This window comes from Pagrus major, chromosome 5, assembly GCF_040436345.1.
Source record: "Pagrus major chromosome 5, Pma_NU_1.0".
NCBI classification, from domain to species: Eukaryota; Metazoa; Chordata; class Actinopteri; order Spariformes; family Sparidae; genus Pagrus; species Pagrus major.
This window is the reverse complement of record NC_133219.1, coordinates 21,108,796-21,132,105: the sequence shown is the minus strand read 5'-3', so window position 1 is coordinate 21,132,105 and position 23,310 is coordinate 21,108,796. Positions and strand designations below refer to the sequence as shown.

The following is a 23,310-nucleotide window of genomic DNA, read 5'->3' as shown; positions in this document are numbered from 1 at the left end:
TGTTGGTGGAAATGTATGCAGGCTTAGTAAATCTTGCTCAACATACATTATCACACAACAACGCTAAAGTCCACTCTCTCGTCCTCGTAGGAGTCGATGTTGCCCATCTGTGTCGTAACTCGGGTCAGTGTCTGGACGCAGGAAACGTTCACTACTGCCACTGCCAGATCGGATACACTGGAAGTTACTGTGAGGAGCAGGTGGATGAATGCACCCCGAATCCCTGCCAGAACGGAGCCACCTGTACTGACTTTTTAGGCGGATATACCTGCAAGGTAACATAGTAAAAACTGTTGTTTGAACTTTAATGTCAAATGCTGCTGAAATATGTATTTAGAAATCATGTCTCAGTATTTTTTGTCATATTAAACAGAGTGCATCAGGTCTAAATATGCTTGTGATTTAACTTTTAACTAAGCAGAATTTAGTTTTTCCCTGTTGAAATCAGCCTAATCATGCCATTTCTTTTAATTTAATGTTGGTTTAAATTGCAAAGTGGGTCTTAAATGTCACTCTACTTGGCATTTTCAGAGGTCTCATTACATTATCTTATTTTATCGCCTTGTTTTACATATTTTTAAATCTCAAACCTCAAATTTAATTCATGAATTAGTTCAAATGTATGGGCGCACAGCAGCTGAAACAACATCAGGCTCCTAATGAAGAGGCCCGTTTATAAATAGAAGACAAACAGATTGGTTATGTTAATCTCCCCTGGAATAAAGGATCTGCTGGCCTTGGCAGGATTGAGGCCAGAAAACAGCCAGGTAAACAAAAACCATCTTTGTTTCATGTCAGACATTGATTCAACTTTCCCCTATCTCCTCCCTCTGCCTTCTTTTCTTCCTGCTTCTCGGCCTCTTCTTCTTCTCTCTCAGTGCATGCCAGGATACGTGGGGACCAACTGCTCCGACGAGATCAATGAATGTTTCTCCCAGCCGTGCCAGAACGGGGGCACCTGCATTGACCTGATCAATACCTACAAATGCTCCTGTCCCCGGGGAACCCAAGGTCAGCGGACCCCACGCACACTCCTCCACACCACTCCGCCTCTCCATCCTCTCCTCCTTGTCTCCACACTTCATTAATTAGGGCTTAACAGCAGCCAGGGCTCATGTCTGAAAACTCCTCCTCCCGTCTTGCCTCCATCCCTTCCTCTACTTGTCAAATACGCCATCGATTTTTCTCTCAGACATGAAGGGGAGTGTGTGTTGTAGGTCAGTCCAAAGTGCCAGTGGAGTTGGGTGTTTCCCAAAAAAGCCAACAAGTTTGATCAAGAAACTAAAGATAATGTCAGAGGCTTTGACAGGAAGTTAAGGGGAAATCTTTTTGGAGATTTTCTTTTTTCACCAGATTTAGAATTTGTATCATTCAGTATTTTTAAAAAAAATATTATCTGAACTTTTTGACAATGATATGAGTTAGAAGCAGATGTAGCATCACTTTATCACAGATTCAAAGCTGCAGAATCTATTCGATAACTAAAACTGACACTACTTGTCCCTCCTCCCCTGCCGTACCTCCCTCAGGTGTGCACTGTGAGATCAACATCGACGACTGCAACCCCTTCACCGACCCAGTCACCAATGAGCCCAAGTGTTTCAACAAGGGGAAGTGTGTGGATCGAGTGGGAGGCTACCACTGCAACTGCCCTGCAGGATACGTGGGGGAGCGCTGCGAGGGCGATGTCAACGAGTGTCTCTCCAACCCCTGCGACCCGCGGGGCACGCATAGCTGCATCCAGCTCACCAACAACTACCGCTGCGAGTGTCGCACCGGATACACAGGTAAACAGGCAGTCAGGGTTGAAACTGGTCAGCCATTTTGAGTCAGCTCTGAGAAGGAGGGAGAAATGTGTGCTGCTCCTGCTGCTGGTGGTGATTTGTTTAGATTTCTAGTGCATTTCTGGGTATTTCTTGAGTTCTTACATGAGATTTTTATTTTATTTTTTTATTTATATCCTTTGGTTGGTTTGATATTGAGCAGTACAACTGAACTTGAACTAAAATAGAGCTGAATCTGTTGATTGTTTATGTTAATGTGATTTGTTAGATTTTTTTAACTGGTGCATGTGAACACATTTTATTGGCCCAAATAAGGAAATGAGAAAATTGTCAACATATTAATCAATAATGAAAGTTGTAAGAAGTTTCTTTCCACCCTAAAATTAAGTCATTGTAGGAAATGTGACGACATTTTTGCAACAATTGCAGGTCAGCGCTGTGACACAGTGTTTGACGGATGTAAAGGAAAGCCATGTCGGAATGGAGGGACGTGTGCTGTCGCCAGTAACACCCCACATGGCTTCATCTGCAAATGTCCTCCTGTGAGTACCAAAACACGTATTATTGTTATTATTATTATTATTATTATTATTATTATTATTATTAACTGTGAGGTGAGAGTGCTTACCACTGAGCCCCATGCTACCCTGTCAATAAACATCTCTAACTTCCTCTAGAGCCTGTAGAAATCATTGAATCAGAGGTTTTTGCTATTTTCTCATGTTTTGTCCTCTTCCTATAGGGCTTTACCAGCTCCACGTGTGAATATGACACCGAGGTCTGCGGCAGCCTCCACTGCCGCAATGGAGGCACCTGCATCTCCGGCCACAAGAGTCCCAAGTGTCTCTGCACGCCCTCCTTCACTGGGCCTGAGTGCCAGTATCCCACCGACAGCCCCTGTAATTCCAACCCCTGCTACAACGGTGGCACGTGTGAATACTTGTCTGAGGCGCCGTTCTACCACTGCGTCTGCCCCAAAAACTTCAATGGCCTCCAGTGTTTCATCCTGGATTACGATTTCCCGGGAGGTTTCGGCCACGACATCCCTGTGCCGCCGGAGGTGGAGGTCAGCTGTGACATCCCGCAGTGCGAGGAAGCAAAGCACAACAAGTTCTGTGACGTGCGGTGTAACAACCACGAGTGTGGCTGGGACAACGGCGACTGCTCGCTCAACTTTAACGACCCATGGAAGAACTGCTCCGCCTCGCTGCAGTGCTGGAGATACTTCAATGATGGAAAGTGTGACTCTCAGTGTGACAACGCTGGATGTCTTTACGATGGGTTCGACTGCCAGAATCTGGAAGGACAGTGCAAGTGAGTGTGGTGTTTGTATCAATAAATAAGACAAGAATCAAGTTTGGGATGTACAAGATCAGCTAGTCGATTAAACGTTGATAACCTCACTAGTCAGCACCAGGAATACTAATCGGTTTAACGTCTGACTTAACCTATTTTTTTTCAGTCCGCTGTATGACCAGTACTGCAAGGACCACTATGCTGATGGCCACTGTGACCAGGGCTGCAACAACGCTGAGTGCGAGTGGGACGGCTTGGACTGTGCCAATAACATGCCCGAGAAGCTTGCCGTGGGCCAGCTGGTCCTGGTGGTCCACATCACCCCCGAGCAGCTCCTCAACAACTCCTTCGGCTTCCTGCGCGAGCTGAGCCGCGTCCTCCGCACCAACGTGATATTCAGGAAGGACGCCAAAGGCGAGACGATGGTGTACCCGTACTATGGGAACGAACATGAGCTGAAGAAGTATAACGTCAAGCGCTCGGTGGATGCATGGTCCGAGGTGCCTGGAAAGGTGCTGAGCGTGGTGAAGAGGAGCCTGTATGATGCGGCAGGAGAGAGCAGGAGGATGAGGAGGGAGCTGGATCACCTGCAGATCAAAGGGTGAGCAAAAATATAGAAAACTCATTAACTATAGAGACATTTTCAAGGATTCAGTGTGTTAAGCAGGTTTTCACCATGGAGCATACCATTAACTTTGGTTGTGTTTCTCTTCCCTCAACAGTTCAGTCGTCCACTTGGAGGTAGACAACCGTCAGTGCATCCAGCAGTCCTCTGAGTGTTTCCAGAGCACCAATGACGCTGCAGCTTTCCTCGGGGCTTTGGCCTCCAGTGGCAAACTGGATGTTCCCTACACCATTGAAGCTGTTTATAGTGAGTACATCTCATACAAATCTGCATGAATCAAGGAAAATGTTTACTGGCTTCCATCGGTCCATTAGACTGAACGTCAAATCATGTGTCTTCCCATGAAAGATACAAATCAATGATGAAATGATCAAACAAGTATTGTCTTTGTAGTTAGTAGAAACATCAGTGAGCCACATGTTGAACCGCCTCACGTGTTTCTTCATCATGATGAATCTGGGCACTGCGGTTTATTCTGAGTCGATTTCACAAACCTATCCTGCTGCCGGAAATAATCACTAGACCACCAAATGTGTTTTTATCCACCACTGAAACTAGTTCCAAACAAATGCAGTTTTAGTTATGCTTGAGTTGGGCTGCAACTAACAAACCTCTGTTTGTTTGTTGGTTGGTTTTTATGGGCAGGATTACACAAAAACTACGAAAGATATTTCCACGAAACTTGGGTGGAGGATGGGTCTCAGCCCAGAATAGACCCCGTAAACTTTTGGTGTGGATCTGGATAGAGGAACAGATCCAGGACATTTTTGTTTCTCAGGGGATAATGCATGGATCTTGATGGAAAAGATCAGGTGTATTAAGGTGACTGGTATCTATGAGTGAGTACAGTCGGATGTGGATCCTTATTGTAAAATCAATTACTTCTTCAGTTTTTCTACAACACAATGGAGATTATGATTCCATCTGCATTGTTTTGTCCTAGAGGTTGACTTTTACAGATGTGCTGAGTTTATATAATGGTTCAGCAGTTATGGGTGGTTTCGAATCGAAATTTAGGGCTGTCAAGTTTGATATTGGGTTAGGCTTGATTGATCATCAAATTCATATACTTAAGAAGCTGGAACCAGCAAATGTTTGACATTTTGTTTGAAAAATTACTGAAACAATACATCAATTTTCAAAACAGTTGGTATTTCATTTTCTTTTGATCAACTACAACTGTCACAGCTCAGCTTGAGTAAGAAAACCGCAGTGCTTAGCTGTCTGTATGTTCTTTTAAAGAAAGATGACCTCGAGGCTGCCACACATGCAGTGAGGAAGGGAAGTTGCAAACTATTTAGAGAGGACTAACGTATTGGTGGTTTCAGAATTGGTGGGATTTGTTGATGAATATTTCCAGCCTGCATCAACATCAAACAATAATGTAACTCTGATGCAAATTGGATTTTCTCTCTGACAGTTACAGAACTCAAACAAGTTCAAAGAGTCTCGTAATTGATTTTCATGCAAGTGGAAACGAAAGCTGCCAAGAATGGAAACCCCAACTGAAAGATTTGCATCTTGATTACTAGGGTTATAGTCAGGTTGATTAATTGTGATGTAAAATAAATGTGATTTGTAGTTAAAAGGCTAAAACGTGCAAAACTCCTGGTTTGATCATTGCTCTTGCGTCCACACATAAATACACACTTGGATAAGACACGTGCTCGCCTCAAACTGAAAGTGCCCTCTGGTCAGGTCCTAACCCTAGCGCTCTTTGATTGTGTATTTGTTATGCAGCGGTGAACAAATGCAATTGTGAATCTCATGGCCTAAACAATCAATCGTTCCCTCAGAGTGTAAATCCACTGGCTTCAGGCACCAAAATGGTTAATTGCTGCAAATCAACTCATCCAGCCCCCTACTCACACTATATAACTCTCTATCTCGCTTCCTCTCATAGACATGTACACATATACGTCCACAGATAACACACTCGCACACACACACACACACACACACACACACACACACACACACACACACACACACACACACATGCACGCACACGCACTTCATCCCACAGTGTGAGGGGCTGCTGCAACCTTCACCTCGCTGAATGTAATACCAGGACTTAATGCATCTCTAAGGGTTTAGGTTGGGGGAGTTTATCATTTCAAAATCGTTAGTGGAAAAAAAAGAGAAGGGGAAAAATTGATCGGGAGTGTGCTAGAAGTTGGGAGTCTTTGTTATCTTGAAAATCCTAATAAATCCTTCGTCTTTACAGCTTAAAGCGCGTGCAGTAATTTGAAGTTCATTAATCCCCCTCCTTTTTTTCTCTTAAAGAAGAAATGGTAAAGTTGTCTCTTGGTACCCTGGGTTGAAAAGGGAGAGAGGAGGTGGTGGTGTTCTTTTTTTCCCCTTTTCTCTTTTTTTTTATCACGCCCCATCCCTTTTTTTTTCCTTTTTTGATGAAAAGTGGTTAGCAATTCTGATTATTACTGAATAGATAGTAGAAGCTAGCTTTACAAACGGTGAGGATCGTCAGTCAGTTTCTGGCGCTCACTGCTGGTTGCGGTGTGTTCTGGAGTGGGAACCGTGGGGCGAAGAAGAGCCGGACTAGCTCTGCGCGAACACTCAGGCTGATCCTGGGTGTCCTGGTCTATCTTCTGCTGGTCCATGTCCGCTCCCCGGCCCATCTTGACCATGTTGTCCCTTTTCCTACCAGGCGGCGTCGACCCCGATCCTTCTAAGGACCTCTACCCGATCTACCTGGTCCTTGGCGGCATAGGGATACTGGCCTTTCTCGGAGTGGGGATGGTGGCTGCCCGAAAGCGCCGCCATGAGCACGGGCGCCTCTGGCTCCCCGAGGGCTTCAAGACCACAGAGACCAGCAAGAAGAAGAGACGCGAGCCTGTCGGAGAGGATTCAGTGGGATTAAAGTAAGTTTCAGTTTATTCGCTCGGTGTCATCTCAGTACGTGTTTCTTTGTGGGTCAGGTGAAGGGCCAGTTCTGAGGGACAAAATGGGTGTAACTGGTGATCAGATAAATTTGGGAAAGGGGGGTTTCGACTGGATCATTAATGATAATGATATAGCAGGTTTAGGTGCACATTAATTGACTTGGTGGGGCAGGGGGGTGGGGTATGGATTTAATCAATGCTTTTGTTTTTCGGCTGCACCATTATTGGTGAGTGGCTCGGATGAGATGGAAGCAGGAGAGTACGAGGATTTTTACTGGGTTTTCTGCGTCTTCACAGGCCACTGAAAAACACCTCGGACATTTCACTCATGGATGTCACCCAGAATGACTGGGAAGAAGACGAACCTTCAGATGCGAAGCGCTTCAGGGTAAGAAAACAAAAATATTACACGGCAATGGATATTTTAGATATGTAGGATTATATTTTTTTATTTATTTTTTACAACTTTTACAGCAATATCCTACAAAAATCTTAAAATGACTTGTATGGGATTTGAAAATAACTTTTTTGTGCTTTTTCAATATTTCTGAAGGCTTTGGTTAAATGATTTTACAATTTATTTAATATGAATTACTACCTAATACTAACTTAACGTGTGTTTTTGTTATGTTGTGATTTGATTGGATTCAAGCCCAGTTTGAGTCATCTAACTTCTTGCTGTCCCTGCTGTAGCAGTTTGACGAGCAGGCTATACTGGAGGGAGACGACCAGACGGACCACCGCCAGTGGACCCAGCAGCACCTGGATGCCGCCGACCTGCGCATCCCCTCCATTGCTCCCACTCCCCCTCAGGGCGAGATTGAGAACGACTGCATGGATGTCAATGTCCGGGGACCAGGTGGGTGACTGATCACTTACTTACTGTTGCCTTAGGGAGCTCTGAGCCAACGCATGTGGGCAGAATCAGCGGATTTTGGTCGCTTTTTATTCTGGATGACTGCATTGTCTTTATAAGGAACAATACATATTCCAAAAATGTTACAAAAATATTAAATGTAATTGTTTCATCTGTCAGCATAGCTGTCACTGTGAGTGAAAATATGTATGGAATCAGTTTTGAGAAGAAATTGTGATATATTCAAGACGATTAACGGTAAAAGAAAGAATAACTATATTAATGTTGCACAAAATTAGCTCCATTTTTTCTGACTTTCCTCTTATTGTTTTTTTCTTGTGACGTAGCAGATAGTTTTCTCTCTTCACACCTCTAAAAATGCTTCAAATATGAAAAAGCAAAAGTGCGCTCACAACTGATGTGCACAGTAATTCCGCAACTTTTAAGAATTTTAAGGGCTCACAAGCTTTAAAAGGTCGGGAATGACAGATTCAGCAGATTGACTCAACGTTTTGAAGGTAGCAAGGTGTGTGCGTGTGTGTGTTGGTGTGTGGGTGTGACTTGATTCACACATTTCACCTTTCTAGTGTTTGTATGTGTGTCTGGATTGATTCATGCCTTTTCTGAGTGAGCATTTCACATTTCTAGTGTGTGTGTGTGTGTGTGTGTGTGTGTGTGTGTGTGTGTGTGTAATCGCGCATGTAGGAGTTGCTAAAGCCCCATGTCCTCAGGGTAAAGGATCTTCTTCAAAGCAGCCAGCTGGAAGCCAGGCGCCTGGGGGGAAACACTGATTCCTGATCAGATTAATCATTTGACCAGTAATGGGCCTCTGTGTTTTTTATTTTCTATTCCTCATTATAAAAACAATGAAGGCATCGAATGCAAAAACCCAGTTTTGTAGTAAGTGCCAAATTCCCTGAAGAAAAGCTACGAGAAATCAAAGTAACGGGGTTAACAACTTGAGAGCACACTTTTTTCCCCGTCGTGGATCGATGCACTTGAATCGACCAAATCTGCGAGATCTGGGGCTTGCTATCCTTTTGAAGAGGAGAAAACCTATTCGAGTCGACTGACTGAGCTGCCTCTCACAGTTAGATATTAATGCTTCGTTTTTGCAGCAGCCTAGCTTTAGCGAGCCCCGGCCTCTATCCCCCCAGCTTCGCTTTCCTTCTGAAGCTTCTGCTGTGCCGGGGCCTTGATCAGAATCCATTATCGAAAGGAGAGAGCTGTAACGATTCAACCCAGGCAAAAGTGTCAAATCCACATTCGATTTGTTTGTTGCTTTGTTTTGATCTGCCCGCTGCTTTGAAGTGCAGCCTCCTGTCTTTTTTGCAGCAGCCACTGGGCCTATGCTGTGCTGACCATGCAGTCTGTTACCTTCTTTCATAAACCCCTCCCCTCCTCTGTCCAGATGGATTCACACCGCTGATGATTGCATCCTGCAGCGGGGGAGGTTTAGAAACAGGCAACAGCGAGGAAGAGGAGGACGCCTCTGCTAACGTGATCAACGACTTCATCTACCAGGGTGCAAACCTTCACAACCAGACTGACCGCACAGGTGAAACCGCTCTTCACCTGGCTGCCCGCTACGCTCGTTCTGACGCCGCCAAACGCCTGCTGGAGGCCAGCGCTGACGCCAACATCCAGGACAACATGGGCAGGACGCCTTTGCACGCTGCTGTGGCAGCTGATGCCCAGGGGGTGTTCCAGGTGGGTCCTCACATGCCAAAAATATTGTCATTAGGTGGTTTAGTTAAAGTATTGCTGAAATTAGGGATTAGTCCGTTTAAGTGATTTATTAAGGCAAAATTCCTTCTTCTCAAATATCAGAATTTGACAATTTGAAGATGTCACTTTCAGCTCTGGGAAACTGAATTTTTCTTTACTATTTCTTGACAATTTATGGACTAAATTAATTGTTCAATTCACAGTCAGTCGTTAATTGCAGCCCTAAAAGTGTAGTTTTCAAATAATCTGTATGCTAAGGTTTCCACAATACCAGAATTTGTGTTTTTCAATACAATACTAGTGTAAAAAACGATACTGAACTGTTCTTTTGATACCCCGGCATAAAGAAATCGTTCTATAGGCACACACACTGGTATAAGTTGTTCCTTTTATTTTAAATTAACAACCTGCACACGGGTCTAGTAAGTGATTTATAGGTGATAAAGAAAACGTCACTGAACACAAACAACACATTTGTGATAATGGTATTATCTGTGCACCTGTGGGTTGAAAATCTTAATTGTAGATCTGTTTAATCTAATAGCTTTGGCACTTTTAACACTATGAAATTATTATTTCAAATGTTTTGACTGACTTTTTTAATTTCAAAAACATACATCCCATACACTATCAAATGCGTGTATTGTATCATTTAAACTCATGGTCAAGAAAAGTATCAAGGAATCAATACTTTCCAAGAAAGAAAAGAAAGATTCAAGAAACTGTATTGTCTCTGTGCTGCTGTGCCAAAACAACAGTACACAATGAAAATACCATGGCACTCCCTGATATTTAAAAGAAACAATATTAAAAGAGCAATAAGGATATATAAAGTGCAGTTGTACAGTTGACAACCTCACTGTGTACCACTGCAGACCAGAATCACTAGAAGTTATAATTCCTTCAAATTACTCACAGGATAAATTGTACATTCATTAAAGATTTAAGCCAGCCCTTGAAGTATTAATGAGGTCATGTTTAAGTCAAAATGATTGACGTATTTTTGTATGTTTCTGTAGATTCTGATAAGGAACCGTGCCACGGACTTGGATGCCCGCATGCATGATGGCACTACACCCCTGATCCTGGCTGCCAGGCTGGCGGTGGAGGGCATGGTGGAGGAGCTCATCAACTGTCACGCCGACGTCAATGCAATCGATGATTTCGGTAATATTTCTGTGTTTTCTGTCATTAATATGAGCCTAAAAATCATTATGTTTTACGGCTGAATGTAGTCAAATGTTGAATCAAAAGAACACTTTAGATCTAATCACCCTGTTTTTGTCTCTTCAGGTAAATCAGCTCTACACTGGGCTGCGGCTGTAAATAACGTGGAAGCTGCAATTGTGCTTCTGAAGAATGGTGCCAACAAGGACATGCAAAACAACAAGGTAAAAAAAACAATCTGTGTCATCCCCCCTCTTAGTTCTGTAAAACAATAGTGAAACATCTTTCCGCTTTGTGAATCTCTTAACATGTTGTCTCCTCTCTGTCTGCCTCAGGAGGAAACCCCTCTATTCTTGGCTGCCAGGGAAGGAAGCTACGAGACTGCCAAGGTCTTACTGGACCACTTTGCAAACAGAGAAATAACCGACCACATGGACCGGCTACCCAGAGACATTGCACAGGAGAGAATGCATCACGACATTGTGCGGCTGATGGATGAGTACAATCTGGTACGAAGTCCTCACATGCACGGAGGGTCTCTAAGCACCACGTTGTCACCCCCTATCTGCTCGCCCAATGGCTACCTGAGCGGCATGAAGCAGCCCCAGCCTCAAGGTCAAGGCCAGGGCAAAAAGGCACGCAAGCCCAGCGCCAAGGGCATCGGCTGTAAGGATGGCAAAGACATGAAGGTGAAGAAGAAGAACTCACAGGACGGGAAGTCTGGGAACCTTCTGGACAGCTCAGCTGTTCTGTCACCAGTTGACTCTTTAGAGTCTCCACATGGATATGTCTCTGATGTGGCCTCACCGCCCATGATGACCTCACCCTTCCAGCAGTCACCATCTGTAGCCCTGAATCATCTGCAGGGTATGTCTGACCCACACCTTTCTGTGAACCACATGGTGATGCCAAACAAGCAGGAGCTGGCTCGGATGCAGTTTGACCCGCTGCCTCCACGTCTCACCCATCTGCCTGTGTCTGGCGCCGGCGGCCAGGGCGGCATGAACGGCCAGTGTGATTGGCTGTCAAGGATGCACGGCAGCATGAGCCAGCCAGGCCAGTTCAACCCCCTGAGAGGAGCTCCAGGTGGTCAGGGCGGTCTGCACCAGGCAGGGCAGCACGGGTTGATGACTTCCCTCCACAACGGCCACCCCACTGCCAGCCTGTCTCAGATGATGAACTACCAGGGGATCCAGAGCACCAGACTGGGTCCACAGCCCCACATCATGCAGCAGCAGACTCAGCAGATGCAGCAGATGCAGAACCTGCAGCAGCTCCAACAGCAGCAGCAGCAGCAACAACAGAGCATCCAGCTGCAGCACCAGAACTCAAACACGACCAACAGCCAGAGCTTCATCAGTGGGGAGCTCAGTTCCCCGGAGCTCCAGCAGGGCACAGGCAACTCCAGCATGCCCATCCACACCATCCTGCCGCAGGAGACCCAGATAATGACCTCCACCATCAACCAATCAATGCCCAGCACTCAGTTCCTCACACCGCCCTCCCAGCACAGCTACTCGGGCCCCATGGACAACACCCCAAACCATCAGGTTCAGGTGCCCGACCACCCCTTTCTGACCCCCTCCCCCGGCTCCCCCGATCAGTGGTCCAGCTCGTCTCCTCATTCCAACATGTCCGACTGGTCAGAGGGCATTTCAAGTCCACCGACAAGCATGCAGTCTCAGATCGGACATATACCTGAACAGTTCAAATAAGAAGCTTGTATCTTTACGCCCAGATGAGCTGCTGTATATTTTTTTATAAAAAAAAGAAAGCACTCTTTGTGGAAAAAATAGAAAAAGGGCAAAGCTGTAAACAAGATTTTTTATACGCTTTTATACTAACAGCAACACCTGTGTTTCATCCATTCTTTTTTATTTATTAATGCCTTATTTATACGCATTGCCTGCTTACAGAAATTTCGGGGATCCATGGTGCTGGGTCGAACGCAGGACAGAGAAAGTCCTTTAGACAGACTCTTTTCTTTTAGTATTTCTTTTCTGCAGTGAAGCCTCAGCATACACACTGGGTATTTATTTCCTTAAAGACTTTTAGTATTTGCCTTTTTTCATATGATTTCTCCATCTTTGTTTATATTTTGTTATTTTTTTGTATAATCTTGTTTATAAATAAACTCGTGATTAAGGGGCATTTTATGGAGCACATTTAAGTTTCAGTGTTATTTCAGTTTGTTGTAAGTGTGGGAAATATTCTAGTCAGTTGATGATAACACATGAGAACCGCTGTTTTCCACAATTTTCCCCTTTTAAATATCCTGCGATTGTTCTCACTAGATGTCTTGAGTCAATGGAACAACATTATGTTGCGCCTCTAGATTTGATTGCCTTCGTGTAGAGATGTGGTGGAGATGTGATATGTTGTACAGTATACAGCCATCTTGGAGATTGGCGGTTAAAGCAGGCTTGAGTATCTGTTAGTCCTGTGCTGTTGGAGAACTGGCCCGTCGGCCACAGTGTATGTTGTTGTCCAGAGGGAAAAGGAAACTTCATGTCCCCTCTCCCTCCTATTAGTTTGAGCCTATGGCTGTGTTCTTCCTTTTGTAAATATGTTATGCATTTCCCTTGTAAGCAAGATTTTGTTTAAGAAATCTGATGTCTTAAGCATGCAATTTTGATAGGTCTCGCACCAGTCAACAGCCTCTAAAATGTCAAACAGAACAGAATATATATTTTGTATTTTACTGTCCCTTATGCATAAATAAATTTGAACTATATACGAATAGATACAATATATTGTTAGGAGGCATTTTTCTCATAAAAAGGGAAAATACATAAATATTGAGGTTTTATAAATTCATATTTATTTACTGTTCTGTTACACATAAAAATCCACTGAGGCAACTATTTGTGCATATTATAAAATGTTTGGTTACATTTTGACTGTTGGCTAAGTTCTCAGCTGTGTCCACTTCGATGCTTTTTGAGACGCTCCCTGGTATAGTTTGCAAAATGTTATAACTTAAAAAAAATATTAGGTTGTAGTGGAATTGTAATATCTGCAATATGTTTCTTTCCTTTCATAAAGTTATAATTTGCAAGAAATGTATTTCCCCTTTTCATTTTCAATCTGTAAAAATGTTTCTTGTCATAATAAAGGACACCTGTGTGTCTTGAATTTATGAGAACTGTCTTTTATTTCTTTAAATTACAGCTGAAGATCTTTAATGATCAGTATCGCCTCAAAACACTGCATGAAACAATGGGATTAGCTCAATAATGATAGATCTAGTGCGATAACCACATTCCTTTGATAGCTATGGATAAAAACGTAAGTTTTAATATGTCTTTAGATTTTTAAGTTGAAGATAAAAGTGACCTTTTTCTTCATATACTGAAGAGTTTCATTGATTCATCTTATATTTGCTGAAGAGGCCAAGTACAAATATCTTACCTTGTAGTGGTGGTAATTACTACCTATGACTATCATAACGCACTCAACTACAGAAGTGTATAGTTTCTGCAGCTCATGAAAACAGGACAAAACTAAACAAAGCAATCTTTGCATGATTCATGGAGGAATTAAAACGCTAGAAGTGCCCAGGGCAAAAATGAGATACTGGTCCCAAATATTCTTCAGTTCCTAATTGCTTCTTAATACCCATTAATTTACCATTTTTTTCTCGCAAAGGACCAGAATCTTCTGCGTCTAGGGTCTTAATTGTGAGGATATTCTGTATATATTTCTTTTATATCATTATAAGCTGAATATCTTCGGGTTTTGCAATATTGCTGGGACCACATAAGACATTTGAAGTAGTAATCTTGTGATGGACATTTTCACAGTTTAAAGGCATTTTTAGACCAAATTGCTGATTAATTAATTGAGACAAAACAATTTCTCAATAAAATTAGCACAAATCAGTTGACAGCCAAAGACCTCTGGTCAAATGCAGGTTTTGCCTTGCATATCACAGATTAAAGGTGCACTATGTAGTTTTGGGGAAGAAATTTTAGTCGAAAGAGAAAGATCTTAATTGACTAATTTTTTTTAATGCCTAAACAAACTGTCTAAATAAACTGAACAAACAAACTGACCTTAAAGTACAACACAATTTCATACTGTTTTATTTTGTTTATATTTGGCGGACCCTGCCACCTTTCTAGCTTCAAACAGTTATTTTCCTCTGAGAAAAGCTTGTTTATTGACTTATGGGAAAGATAAATGTTTCAGAGTTTGTATTATTACCTCATTAATATAATAAATATTTAAATTCTGAGTTTGAATTTCTTCTTCAAAACTACTTAGTGCCTCTTTAGGATAATACCGTGGATGCTGACGTTGTACAGTTTTGTTGTACGCCTTATTGTCAGTGTGTTATTAAAGTTGTGGTGAGTTTTCTGGACCAGTTTCACTGGAATAGACAGTAACTCACAGGAACTACGACTCCCATGATGCAGCGGGAGTCGCATCGTCGAAGTTCAAAGTTCAAACATTACAGTAAAAATAGGGTACTCGCTGGCTGGCTGCCTGTCCGCTCGCTGGGAATTATAAACAACTTGGTGGTCACAGAACTAACCGGTTGCCACCGCACCGCAAACCCGCACAGGAACCCGAAAATGGCCCTCAGCTAATCGGCGCCTGCTCTTGCCCTGTTGTCGGCGGATTTACAGAACGACGGCTAGCTGGGTGCTAACGTTAGCACGCTAGCTTGCCAGGAGCACATAGCAACTGCTGCTAGCTAACGTCACTGGACTGGTACTCTTTACTGTCAAGGCTGCAGCTATGTTCGTCCAGGAGGAGAAGATATTCGCCGGGAAAGTGTTGAAAATCCACATCTGCACCATGGACGGCACGGAGTGGTTGGAGGAGGTCACGGAAGACACCACTGTTGAAAAACTAAAAGAGAAGTGCTTGAAACATGTAGGTTTGGGGCTTGTTTGTGTCTCCCTTGTTGCTTTTTCTGTCCTGTCACTCCTCTGCCTGGGGTGTTTGAGGTCCACCATGCCCTCTGTGTAAACTGTCAGTGTCAGTGTCACTGGCTTTGTATTTATAGCTACTGGGTAGACTCTGCTATTTATAATTTAGCAGGTTGGCTACCCCTCTCAAGCTAGCTAACAGTCCGACTATGCCCCTTTTCTGTTCCCAGTGACAAGCCACAGAGCTTTACTGCTTTGCTGGCCGTCTATTATTACACAGCCCATCTCACTTCTCCATCTATGGCCTCTATACCATGAGCCCCAGTGGTAGTCTAATGTTTGCTTCTCATGTCAGCTTGGGAAATGCAAAGATTCAGTGACATGTTTTGTGTAACATCAACACATTGGCACAGACATAATGATAAAAGCTGAAGTCTGAATGTTTCTATGCCACCTCAACTAGTTGATTAACTGCCTTTTAAAGTAATAGTGTAGTCCATAAACCATTTAAAAAAAAATAATTCTGTGATCCAGCTTCTTGAATGTGATATTTCACATTGTCTTTACTCCTCTGTGACTGTAAACTGAATATCTTATCCAAACAAGACATCTGAGGATGTCACCTGGGCTTTGGGAAACACTATTCACATTTTCCCCATTTTCTGACATGTTATATACCCAACAACTAATTGATGGATCTAGAAAAATTGTAATCAACAAAGAAAAAAATTGTACTTGCAGCCAGTACTCTGGTTCTGGCATCTTTAACATGAGCATTTACCACATCAGTGTCACTGATGTTTAACATTTTGACTGAATAATTAGTTGGAAAAAGAATTGGCATTTACATGATGATGAAAACATTCAATAGTTGCATCCCCACTGTTGGCTGTTTCTTTCTGAGACACTTTCCATTTTGCTTTGTTTATAGTATGTGCATGGAAGTCTAGAAGACCCCAAAACACTTACCCACCATAAGCTCATACATGCTGCTACAGAGAGAGTCCTCACTGACACTAAAACTGTCGCTGATGAAAATCTCAAAGATAAAGGTATGTAACACTATTTGATTCCTTATGAGATCATGACAATCCTACACTGTGTTCCATGAACTGACCGTGTTTCATATATTTTATAGAAGTTTTGCTGCTCATTAAGAAAAGACCACCACCGACCCTTCCAAAGATGGCAGACGTTACTTCGGAAGAAAAGGTGAGCTTCATTGATGTTTGGTTTCATTAAAATTGCAAGCATTTCTTCCTCATTATGATTAAAATCTGCAGAACCAGCATCCGAGATGTGGTGTTCTTATCTTAATCTCTTCTTGTTCTTTATCCCGTTCGTCACAGAAGAAACAAGATAACAAGGCTCCAGACAAGGAAGCAATTTTGAAAGCCACCGCCAGCCTCTCCACGCGTCACACTGACCGCACCGTTACACAGCATAACATCAGAGATGTAAGGTTCCTTGGAGGAATGGATTTATCTTTAATCTAACATGCAGATTCTGTGAATAAGAATTATTCAACCAGTTTAAATCATTCAAAACTTGATAATGTATTAAAGATGTTATGCATTTTCATTGTGTTCCAGTTTCAGACAGAGCTAAGAAAAATCCTGGTTTCTCTCATTGAAGTCGCCCAGAAGCTTCTTGCCTTGAACCCTGATGCTGTTGAACTCTTTAAAAAGGCCAATGGTAAAGCTTACAATCCCTTAAAACAATTTCCAAATCTATATCAATAGTCCTACAGTTAGGAATGTTAAGATGGTAAAAGAATATATACAGCTTTTTTATGATGAAGAGGGAGAAGTTGTTTTTCTTGTCTAAATTAATAAGAGAGTGTATTTAATGGTAAAACTCTGACAAAATGAGATATGAGATATTTTATATTCTAACTTAATATACTATTTAGTTTTTGCATTCGAGCTCAATGCAATTTGTTTTAGATATCTGAGCAATACTTTGATATGTGTTGTTACCTGAAAGAAAAGCTCCTGATGATAATTCTTGTAGACATTTCACAGATGTAGCCCAAGCTGTAGTTTCTGTACTCTGATCTCTTTGTGTTTTTCTGTCTTATAGCAATGTTGGATGAAGATGAAGAGGATCGGGTGGATGAAACGGCCCTTCAGCAGCTCACAGAGATGGGTTTCCCTGAGAGCAGAGCCATCAAAGCTCTTAGACTGAACCAGTAAGTCCGAGTTGGTTTAATAACAACTCGCTCACAGCATGAGACAAAGTGTTCGCAGTATGTCTGCAGCATTTATCCATTGTCAAATCAGCTATAGTGTAATCATCCTAGAAACCTTTTTTTTTTTTTTCTCATCTCATCCTTTCGTTTTCTGCAGCATGTCAGTGACACAGGCAATGGAGTGGCTTATTGAGCACGTAGATGACCCCTCTGTAGATGCACCGCTGCCCGGCCAGGACTCTTCCGGGGCAGCAGGAGCCACAGCGGCCGCCACACCAGGCCCCTCAGCCTCAGCCTCTGGCCCTAACCTTCTCCGCAGCCTCTCCAGCCAGTCGAGCACGGACGAGAGCAGCAGGCAGGACGAGCTCACAGAGATCTTCAAGAGGATCCGCAGGAAACGGGAATTCAGACCGGACTCAAGAGTGGGTGGCTTTTTCCAGTTGGATCTTTCATACGGCACTTTGGCTATTACTTACTTTTATAAAACTCATCTCGGAGCTCACACTTGCTTAGTGGAGGGCAGGGTTGCACTTACATATAGTGACTGTAGTTGGCCTCTGTGTAGACACCTCAAGATTCTCATCCGAATCAGAGTGCTACAATGCAATAATAAAGACATAATAGATGCATCTTGATGCGGTGACTACTTGCTGCTTTTAAAACAGTCTTACAAGCCCGGTCATACAAAATTATGAAAGGAATATCATAAAATCAAGAATTGGATTGAAATTTTCCGATTATTGCCTTTTCTGTAGCGAGACATAATCATTGAAGGAATAATCAAATGTCTTTACCCAGCCCTATCTCTGTGTAAATGGACTATTTTGTCAGATTTCAACATTATGATGTGCCTATACTGTCTACACTGTTATTCTATCCATGGAACTGGAACTGATGAATAGATGCAGCTCACTAGATACAGAGAATATTGAAAAGTGCACTCATGAATATAAAGTGTAACTGCCTTTAAACTCTTCATCTCACTCGGCTCGTGGTCACAGTCTTATCACTTCCCTGACTGTAGATCTCAATATACCGAGAAGGGGCGATATAGCTGAAAAATGTATCACAAGAAATTGTTTCATTTCAGTCAGTATCAGTGTTTACTGACCTATTTTTAATAAGGACCAGGAGAAAAAAAGGTTTGATTTAACCACTCATATGATTGCCTGTTTATAAGCCGGAGCATATTGTTATGTACGTAAATCCCTGCTCTCATTTAAAGTAGTTAAGTGACACTATCAGACTTTTTACTGGATAATTTTCCTAGTGCTATTGATAAAGTGTTAATTGCTGGTACATATTATATCAGGAACGCTGGTCCCCAGTATCTCCAAAAACAGAAGTCTTCTAAAGAAACACTTGCACTGCAGTTCATTTTTGTAACATACTGTCGTTTGAGTGGTTGCATTTTTATGCAAAATACTTCTTTTGTAAACAAAAATTTTTTTTTCTCAGGACACCTGTCTACCTCTGTAGGACTGCAACTGTATGTTGTTGTAATTAGACAGAGAAGTTCTCAAACTCAACACATAGTCTTTGTCTTTGTTTTTGCAGGCTGTCATCGCGTTGATGGAGATGGGCTTTGATGAAAAGGAGGTGGTTGATGCTCTGAGGGTGAATAACAACCAACAAGATGCTGCGGTAGGTTTACACATCCAAGACAGCTGAGTTTGCGAGCAGAGAGCTAGTACTGAAAAAATACAGCAGTATCACATTAGAGAGGTAGCTCCTTTATTGGCCAACTGTTTGTGATGCTACTGACTTATCAGACTCACTAGCAGGAAGATGATAAAGATTTATGTGGCACAACTTTGCTGAAGAAATCATATTGACTTGACTTAATCATTCCACTTTCTGTGTTTTGATGGCAGACATTTACACGGGCCATGTTTGGCCCAATAAAACAACTTAAAACTTGACAATACTGGACATAACTAAGCATTGAGTATAAGGAATATTCATCAATAGAGTAAAAATCAAAATCAGTGCTGTGCCAAAAGAAATGTGTGACACTGTTTTGTAGCTGATCCTGTACCCTGACCTCCATAAAGATAACAATGCATTTTTAGACGGGCAGGGAATTTGGTTTGTCACTGTTTCTCTCCGTCCTGCAGTGTGAGTGGTTGCTGGGGGACAGGAAACCTTCTCCAGAAGATATGGACAAAGGCATCGACACCAACAGCCCGCTGTTCCAAGCCATTCTGGAGAATCCAGTGGTCCAGTTGGGTCTAACCAACCCCAAGACTCTGCTAGGTAGAGTTTAGTGAAAATCACACTTTAAAGGAAAATTCTAGCCTGAATAATACCAAAAAATATCTTTCACATATTTGCCTACTTGGTAGTGTGGTTGTGTTTTTCTACAACTTGAGCACAGCTACAGTTTCATTCTATAAAATAATTCACAAGCTAAAGTAGACATAGGGTACGTGAGTAGATCAAAAAGAAACTGATTTAGTAAATGCAATGAACTTGACAGACTGAATAAATTTCAGTGTGACATCTGAAGGCGCTTTCATACATGTAGTACGGTTCAATTTGTCCGGACCGAGAAAAGAAAATGATTCATTATTGTATTTTACTTCTGGCTTTTTGCAAACAAACCAAGAAAAGTTAGCACAAAATAACTGCATCCTTTGTCGATACTGTAACCACACCTCTTATATCAACAGTGACAAGCAGATACATACAGGACAAAGAAAAGGGGCATTTTGGACTGTTATGTTATGGAGGAGTAGTTGAGTACAAGATTATGACCACACAGGTTTGGTTCTCACTCAGAGTAGGATACAGTCTTAACACGCCTTTGTTTGAGCTCTTCCTTATTTTCTAATGTACATATGTGTTACCGTAGTTACTGGCTGATTTTTTTTGCATAAACATAGGCTATTCAGATTGGAAGACTACTTTCTTAAAGAGTTTGTAATCAGCAGATGGATGTAATAGCAATTCAGCTTTTGAATTAATGCTTAAGTCACTTCACTGTTACAAATTCTTGTGGTTGGTCCATTTTGCTTTCATGACACAAGCGCACTGAGACCTCCACCTTTCCGGTTGAATGGTCCGCGGCATAGACGGTATAATAAATGGGCAGAGCTTCCAGGTGAAGTCAATGCAGTCCCTTAAACCTGCATTCTTTCCAATGGCCAGCATGGGGCAAATTGACTGGTTTCAAAAAGAAGTCTGATTGTATGTAAGCTTATGAGAAAATGACCCTACTTCTCACTTGATTTATAAACTTAGTAAACTGTTTCCTAATGAGCTCATGGTCTCAATCACTAGTTTCAAGTCTTCTTCTTGGGAAGCCAAAACAAGCCAGAACTAACACCAGAAGAGTGAAGGTACCCTGAGAGAAAGTATCTTGACAGAATAGACAAGAAGATGTTTTAACATTTAAAGATATTTTATACACCTCTGGTTTAATTAAATATATTTTTTGCATTGTGTGTGCGTGCAGCGTTTGAAGACATGCTGGAGAATCCTCTCAACAGCACCCAGTGGATGAACGACCCCGAGACCGGCCCTGTCATGCTCCAAATATCCAGAATCTTCCAGACCCTCAATCGCACATAGAGCCTCCTGGTGACCCCTCGTGTGACTGTGGCAGCTTGTGTGTACGTTTGACCATACTGGGATATGTATGTATGTGTGTGTGTGTGTGTGTGTATGGATGTGTGGCAGAGACAGAAGTATTGTTTTTGCCTTGTAAAGACAAAGCCGGAGGAGTCAAAATTATGAATTAAGATGTTCTACATATAACTATTTATAACAGTACAGTAAAAACACTTATACAAAACAAATGTTAGCAGAAACATTATTATTACAGTAATAATAATAAAAATAAAAATGGAGATTTAGTATGTTGTTTTTACATTTTAATGAGAACAATTTATAGTTATGACAGACATGATTTATTTTATATAATTTCTCCATGTGCAAAAACGACATCAGACATCAATTTAATGTTTACACTTCAAAGAAAACTGTTTTTGTATGTTTTGCAATATTTAAATATCAATTACAGTTTTGTTTGTCATCAGTTGGTGAGTGTGTGGAAGAATTCTGTCAGTATCATTGTTTGTATTTCTTCCCCCTTTTGTCTCGTTTTTATCAAAAGAAACTGCTTGTAATCGAGAGGCTGGTGGTCAAAGTTGAGTGTTTAGCTAATTGAAAAATATGCTTTCAGACACATTTACCTCTCTCTCTCCATTCATGCCTGTGAGGTCACTGTAAGTCAGTCTCAGTTTAAAAGGGGGAACATTTGTCCTGGAGCCACTTCGAGAATATTTATTTGACGTTCTGCCTTTTTAGACGAAAGCTGTACACTAAACTGTTTGTGTCTTAGTCATGTTTTTACAAGAAAACTATATATTAGGCCTGTGTGTTTGTTGTCAATGTGCTCTTGAATGTCATATTATCATCTTGCGCTCATTTAGCACTTGTTCACCTCTATGAATATCACTCACTGCAGCACTGAGGAAGTTAAAAGAAGGGTTTCTGTATTGTCTCAAGAGGCTGTAGTGGGATGTTAAATGAAGCTGAGCCTAATCAAAAGGGGTTTGCCTTTTCAACCTTTACTTTGAATGGTGAAGTTACCCTTCACGTTGCGAAGGTGCGAGCATCTTCATACACAAAAAGATATAATAGAATTTGAGGCGCAACCAGTGTTGATCTTTTGGTTGACTTTTCTTTTTTTTTTTTCTTTTGAGAGCAATGAACATTTATGCTGTCAAACCAAACCAAAATGTCACTATATAACCTGCCTTGTCATTAGTTGTACCCATTGAAAAAAACCCTGTATTTCTGTGCAATAGCAAGGACTTCTGTTGACCTGTAAAGAATTATATTTGATTTGAGTGTTAGAGATGTGTGAACTGCAAATGGGTAGCGTGTTACACAATATTAGCCTTTGCATTGAGTACTTAAAATCTCCAGCTACGAGAAGCTGAACATAGCCTCTCCTGGTTGTACCGAGAGTTGAAAACAATATGGAGGGTGGTGTGTTTTGCCAAGCTTTTGAGTGTTTTTATTCAATATTTAAAAATGTGGTATTGATGTGACTTTCTGCTCAGGGAGGCTGAGATTGTTTTTCTAAACCCGTTGTCATGGCAAACCTCTGCTCACCCCCTTTCTAGTTTGGCATCTGAAAATGGCTTTAACTAATCTGTGTAGAACTTTGCTTATGAATAAGAACACCACAAGACATGGTTTCAAAAATGCAATATTTGAAAATATTTAAATGTTTTTAGAGAGAAGTGTCTGTTTGAACTATGTATTATTACATTATTTATATCGAAGCCAAACTCGTAACTTGTTCTTATTTATAACATTTTTAGTAAACCTCGGAGCTAATCTACAAATGTGAAAAAAATTAATGATTCAGACGTTTTTACAAACCATTAAACAAAATTGCTTATGGACTGGAGGTCACAGTGTGGTTTAAAGTAGTGCAACATGTTTGAGTGAAGGAGGATTTCCACACACTTCTCTGGTAGCCTCTCTGCTTACTTTCTGAACTGTAGTGGACCTTCATCATGGCCACAGTGACCAGCTGTGTCACCAGCTCCATGCTTTGCACCGGTATGCATGACAAAACTGTCCATCTTGACACAAACGTTGGGAGATTGTACGTTTAAAGATAAAAGGTCCACAGAAAATGGAGACAACATGTCTTGGCAAACCGTCAACAGGAACAGAACAAAACAAACTATTGCTTAGGCACACAGAAGAATTGTTGGTTATTGTTTTTACTCAGCTTCCATGCAGGACTGTCCCAGATTAACAACCTATGCAATATACTCTCACAGTCTGTTCATTCAAACAGCCTCACGGCGACTGGCATCTAAATCACTATTGCATTAAAGTTATTTTTTGTGGCTGTAA

General features: G+C 41.8%; 2 protein-coding genes across 4 annotated transcripts in view; both read left to right on the top strand.

Moving 5' to 3' along the window:
* The window catches only part of notch1b (notch receptor 1b), a 43,290-nt gene extending 29,792 nt beyond the window's left edge, over positions 1 to 13,498 (top strand). Inside the window, exons 21-34 of one of the 2 annotated variants that reach the window (XM_073465678.1) lie at positions 91 to 275; positions 879 to 1,011; positions 1,530 to 1,787; positions 2,214 to 2,326; positions 2,527 to 3,098; positions 3,247 to 3,681; positions 3,803 to 3,951; positions 6,374 to 6,587; positions 6,906 to 6,996; positions 7,305 to 7,467; positions 8,876 to 9,174; positions 10,212 to 10,359; positions 10,486 to 10,583; positions 10,695 to 13,498. In XM_073465678.1, the coding sequence (XP_073321779.1) occupies positions 91 to 275; positions 879 to 1,011; positions 1,530 to 1,787; positions 2,214 to 2,326; positions 2,527 to 3,098; positions 3,247 to 3,681; positions 3,803 to 3,951; positions 6,374 to 6,587; positions 6,906 to 6,996; positions 7,305 to 7,467; positions 8,876 to 9,174; positions 10,212 to 10,359; positions 10,486 to 10,583; positions 10,695 to 12,074 (4,238 nt within the window). In that variant the 3' untranslated portion in view covers positions 12,075 to 13,498. Of the gene's footprint in view, positions 1 to 90; positions 276 to 878; positions 1,012 to 1,529; positions 1,788 to 2,213; positions 2,327 to 2,526; positions 3,099 to 3,246; positions 3,682 to 3,802; positions 3,952 to 6,373; positions 6,588 to 6,905; positions 6,997 to 7,301; positions 7,468 to 8,875; positions 9,175 to 10,211; positions 10,360 to 10,485; positions 10,584 to 10,694 lie in introns of both variants that reach the window. The other variant, XM_073465677.1, reaches the window with a different exon arrangement.
* A 1,313-nt stretch (positions 13,499 to 14,811) lies between these two features.
* Positions 14,812 to 23,310, top strand: ubac1 (UBA domain containing 1). 2 transcript variants are annotated; one of them, XM_073467109.1, is made up of 10 exons: positions 14,812 to 15,240; positions 16,168 to 16,288; positions 16,375 to 16,448; positions 16,586 to 16,693; positions 16,829 to 16,931; positions 17,319 to 17,427; positions 17,585 to 17,849; positions 18,985 to 19,071; positions 19,545 to 19,683; positions 20,885 to 23,310. In XM_073467109.1, exons 1-10 carry the CDS (start codon positions 15,103 to 15,105, stop codon positions 20,998 to 21,000), a joined length of 1,260 nt encoding a protein of 419 aa, XP_073323210.1. In that variant the 5' UTR covers positions 14,812 to 15,102; the 3' UTR covers positions 21,001 to 23,310. The 2 variants fall into 2 exon arrangements, with proteins under 2 accessions (XP_073323210.1, XP_073323212.1); XM_073467111.1 differs by having other exon boundaries at positions 15,019 to 15,240; positions 16,589 to 16,693; positions 20,885 to 21,099.

Excerpts from the sequence above, each read along its gene's own strand:
- ubac1 (XM_073467109.1), top strand. The coding sequence starts at position 15,103 with ATGTTCGTCCAGGAGGAGAAGATATTCGCCGGGAAAGTGTTGAAAATC. Across the intron at positions 17,428-17,584 it reads AAAGCTCTTAGACTGAACCA|CATGTCAGTGACACAGGCAA; the intron begins GTAAGTCCGAGT and ends CGTTTTCTGCAG. Across the intron at positions 19,072-19,544 it reads ACAACCAACAAGATGCTGCG|TGTGAGTGGTTGCTGGGGGA; the intron begins GTAGGTTTACAC and ends TCCGTCCTGCAG.